Source organism: Corvus brachyrhynchos, unplaced genomic scaffold, assembly GCF_000691975.1.
Source record: "Corvus brachyrhynchos isolate BGI_N302 unplaced genomic scaffold, ASM69197v1 scaffold21, whole genome shotgun sequence".
Classification (NCBI taxonomy): domain Eukaryota; kingdom Metazoa; phylum Chordata; class Aves; order Passeriformes; family Corvidae; genus Corvus; species Corvus brachyrhynchos.
Window position 1 is genome coordinate 4,426,130 of NW_008236924.1, and position 4,496 is coordinate 4,430,625.

Below are 4,496 nucleotides of genomic sequence, written 5' to 3' on the forward strand. Positions count from 1 at the left end.
CGCCCGGGCTGCCCCCCAGTGCGGGGGGCTGGATGTGCATCCACGCCCCCCCTCACCACCACCATGGGAACATCCATGTCCCGCATCCCCGTGCACGCCCGGTGGCACCGCAGGCAGCCCGGCTCCTTCCAGAGGGTCCATCCCTGCTGCCCTTCGTGGGGTGCCGATGCCCGGAGCAGGTGTTGGGCTCGCAGAGGGAGGTGACAGCGCAGGCCGGGAGCTGTCAGACAGGTTTGTGCGTGGCAGCAATTAAAAGCTGGGTGTTTGTTTACCTGGCGCGTGGTGCTGAGAACCAGGGCAGCTTCCTGGGTGTAACCCGGCCCCAGATCCCTCGGCGAGGCTGGGAGCGGTGGTGGGGTCTCTGCCTCGCCCCTGCCACACTCGCTATGTCCCCTGCACTGATGTGAGGCCATCGTCCCCTCCCTAGCGCTGGGAAGCCAGAGCCGAGGCCGAAGGCATCCTCTCATCCTTCCTCCCCCGGCCACCTGCGCAGGAAGCTGCATTGTCCCGTCAGCATCCTGCCCCTTCCCACCGCCCTCACGCCATGTCCGGCCACGGGGTCCCCGGCACGCACGCAGCAGCTGGGCTGTGGCCGCCTTGTCCATGCCCGGTGTTGGGGTGGGAATGCCTGTGGATGGATGGAGCCGTGTGGATCTTGCCCTGCGAGGTGCAGGAGCCCGTGCCGCCCATGCTGGGCGGGAAGTGTCCCCGTGGTGCCGGAGAGGTGCCCGTCCCGTCCGCGCCCCGGGGAGGCCAAGCTGATGGGCATCCGCAGGGGCGTTTTGGGGAGGTCTCCAGAGGGTGTCCGGAGCCGGAGGTCCCGGCGGGGAGGCTGGGAGCCGCCGGGCCGGGGCTGGCGCCAGGCCCGGGCAGGTGCTGCCGGCTCCCGAACTCGCCCGCCTGGCTGGGCGGCAGGGGCCTGTTCTGGTGCCGGCCCCGGCCCCGGCCGCGGGCGGGAGGTGGGGCTGGGTGTGGGAGGAGGCGCTGCACCATGGCGGGGCCAGCGGCAGGGAGCCCCCGCCCCGGTGCTTGCTGTGCCCTGTCCCCCGGGAAGCTGCACGGGAGATGGCAGATCCATCCCACTGCCAGGAGCCCGTGTGGGCCCTTGGGGCTGGCTGGGAAAGGGGGTGCGGGGGGGTGTCCCGGCTGCCCGGCATCGCTGACTCTGTCTCTCCCTCGGCAGGGCTGGTTCTGGGCTTTTCTCTAATTCTCCATGGCAGCAGCACAGGGTCCTGTGACCTGTGAGCCTGACCCCCGTGTCCTCGGCACCTACCTCTCCTCGGAGCCCGTTGGCGTCGTTGGCAGCATGGGCAGCGTGGGCAGCCTGGTGGAGAAGCAGGATCTGTCCCCCCTGGAGCTGCGGGCCCCGCTGGGCGGCTCGCGGGGGCTCCGGCAGCCCGATGGGCTGCTGCGGAAGGGGCCGAGCCAGCGGGAGCTCTTTGGGTACCTGCACGGGGCCAAGAAGGAGACGCGGTCGGAGCGGAAGCACCAGGTGTCGGGTGCCTGCTACAAGCGGGACTACGAGAGTGACCGCGAGAACCGGTCCCCCGAGCGCTGCTCCCGGGAGCATCACCGTGGGGCCGACTTCTCCAAGAGCTCCCTGCCCGAGCGGGGCCGCTTCGACAAGGTGAGGCTGTGGGGTCCTGAAATATGGCCTGGTCTGCGAGAGGATGGGGATGGAGCAGAATGAGCCATGCCTCCCTGCTTGGGATGTGGGGATTTGAGGATGTTCAGGGATATGAAGCTGGGAGTGTGGGGGTTCTCCCTGGCTGTAGAGGCTCATACTTTACCTTGCTGTTGTTTTTCAGTGCCGTGTCAGGCCCTCAGCCTTCAAGGCGGTGGCTGGGAAGGGGCTGGTCTCCATGCAGGGCCTGTCCTCGTCCAAGGGGCAGAAGTTGTCCAAGAGCAATGGGAGCCTGCACACGCTGCTGTCGCAGAGCAGCACAGCGGCCCCGCAGCACGGCCCGCTCCGCACCCACCTGCTCCACGCCATCAGCCTGGATGAGGCCTCTGACTCCAGCCACAACTCCATCCAGAGCTTCCCATCCTACGGCTCCCGCCTGAAGCCTGCCCAGAGCCAGTTCAGCGCCTCCATGGGCCACATCAACCACATTGGGGGCTCCTTGGACAGGGTGTCCCGGAGCCCCAGGGACACCCTGGCCCCTGAGAAGATGCCCCTGTCCTGCAAAAGCATGGCCACCCTGAGCCGGCTGCAGAGCCCCGGCGAGCCCCCGCCGCCCTATGAGTTCTCCTACTCGCTGGAGGACGCGGTGAAGCAGCTGGAGGACCGGCTGCAGGAGACGGGAGGGGAGCTGCGGCAGCTCAAGAGGAGCCTCAGCGAGACTGAAGATCCCTTCACACAGGTGAGCCGTGGGGCTGGGGCAGCGCTGAGTGCCTCGGGCAGGGATCTGGGGATGGAAGGAGCAGTGGAGGAGCTGCCGTGGTGGGTGATGGGCTTGGAATGCCCAAGTGTGGGAGGACCAAGTATCATGGGACCTCTTGGGTCCGTTCTGGGACTGCTCTCACCAGTGTCCACCTGTGCTGGCAGGCATTTGAGGACAAGCAGCAGCTGTGGCTGGATGAGCTGGAGGACCTGAAGCAGATGTACATGGCCCGGCTGCAGCAGGTGATGCAGCAGGCGCAGCGCGGGCAGCGGGCGCTGCAGCTGCAGCTTTACAAGGCACAGCAGGAGAAGAAGCGGCTGCAGGAGGAGCTGAGCCTGCAGCAGTGCCAGTGCGAGGAGACCAAGCTCCGGCAGCCCCAGGGCGAGCATGGCAGCCCCAAGCTGGAGGAGACCAAGTGGGAGGTGAGTCCCCTTCCTTCTCTCCCTGTTGCCACCCTCCTGGCTGTGGAGCCAGCATGGGGGCAGCAGTTTCCTGCTCTGGTGTTGCTCGGGGCCACAGGACAGGAGGGATGAGCTGTGTGTGGTGCTTATGGGCTCCCAGGAGGACGACTTGGGGTGCTGCCACCTCTGGGGTCCTGCTCCCCCCCAGCCCTTCCTCACTGCTTGCCCGTGCCTTGCAGGTGTGCCAGAAGGCAGCCGAGATCTCCCTGCTGAAGCAGCAGCTCCGGGACACCCAGGAGGAGATGGCTCAGAAGCTGGGGGAGATCTTCAGCCTGAAGACGCAGCTGCGGGAGGCCAAGGCAGAGGTCCAGGCCAGGGACTCCCAGCTGGCACAGCTGGCAGACTCCTTCCAGAGCCCCCCGGAGCCCAGCACCTCGCTGCCTCTGGGTGATGACCCCATGCCGTCGTGCCAGGACTTCCCTGGCTGCGAAACTGATGACTCCAAGTGCCGGGGCCTCCAGAGCGACTCGGCGGAGCCCCTGGAGCGGCAGGTGGAGGGGGGGGGGGGGGGGGGGGGGCGGGCGAGCGGCGTCAGGGCCAGCTGCAGGCTGTGAACTTTGAGCTGGAGAGGAAAACCTGGCAGGAGGAGAAGGAGAAGGTGCTGCGCTACCAGCGGGAGCTCCAGGCTAGCTACATGGAGATGTACCACCGGAGCCAGGCGCTGGAGCGGGAGCTGCGGCAGCTGCGGGCGGAGCCCAGGGATGTCGGCATCGATTCGCCCTGGATCGAGCGGGTGGAGTCCTCCAAGATCTGAGAGGCGGGATGCCAGTGGGACTGTGAAGGGGGAAGGTCTCTTGCTGCTGCAGTGGGACGATCTCAGGGTGTGCACAAGGACTGGCCCCGCTCGGCACTGCCCTGGGCTGAAGGACCAATTGCGACAGGGGAGCTTTTCCTTCTTGCAGCACTTCAGGCCCTTCTGGTGGGGGTCTCTGGAGGGCGGGGGGTCATCTGTGCCAGGGTGGGGGTCTTGCATGTGCCCCATGCTCTGAGTCCAGGAGCGTTCGCCCTGTGGTTTTTTCTGCCATGGGGGCAGAAACCAAACGCCCTGTGAGACATTCCCTGTCCCTCCTGCTCTGCTGCTCCTGTTCCTACAACCCAGTAACTTAATGTCTTGTGAGGAGAAGCTCAGGCCCTGTCCCCCATCCCACTGCCTTGCTGTGGAAGTTGCAGCTACTGTTTCCAGTGGCTGCCTTGGCAGCAGGGCCCTGGAGTTGGTGGTGTGACAGGGGAGGCAGAGGAGGAAACCCCGAGGAGTTCTGGTGCTGCTGGGAGGGGGCAGCTGCCCCAGCACCTCTCCCAGGGCTTTCTGTGTCCCCAGTGTGGAACTGCTGTGCAATGGAGGTGGCTGGTGCAGCTTTCTTTGGGCTGAGATGGGGGAGTGCCTTGTGCAAGGAGGGATGGGAAGTGGCGCTCTGCCACACTGGGAGGAATTGGGGTAGGAGAGAGGACTGGGGCATGTGCCTGAGCTGGGGGAGAGGCCGGGGTCTCCCCTCCCAGAGTGGGTGACGGGGAGCTGGGGGAGCCCAGAGGTCCTGGAAGGAAAGAGCCCTGCTCTATGCGTGTAACAGCACAACCACGTGAAGGCCGGGCCCGGCCCCACACCCCGTTCCTGCAATAAACCCGCATTTCTCTCTCCCTGCCTCTGCTCTGC

At 66.4% G+C, this 4,496-nt stretch overlaps 1 protein-coding gene across 1 annotated transcript; it reads left to right on the forward strand.

The window, feature by feature from the left end:
• The first annotated feature begins 1,118 nt into the window (after positions 1–1,118).
• On the forward strand, positions 1,119–4,478 carry N4BP3 (NEDD4 binding protein 3). The gene is given in 5 exon segments (XM_008628985.2): positions 1,119–1,627; positions 1,809–2,363; positions 2,549–2,806; positions 3,025–3,366; positions 3,369–4,478. Coding segments are annotated over 5 exon segments (1,800 nt in total). The 5' UTR covers positions 1,119–1,213; the 3' UTR covers positions 3,600–4,478.
• Positions 4,479–4,496: the final 18 nt, after the last annotated feature.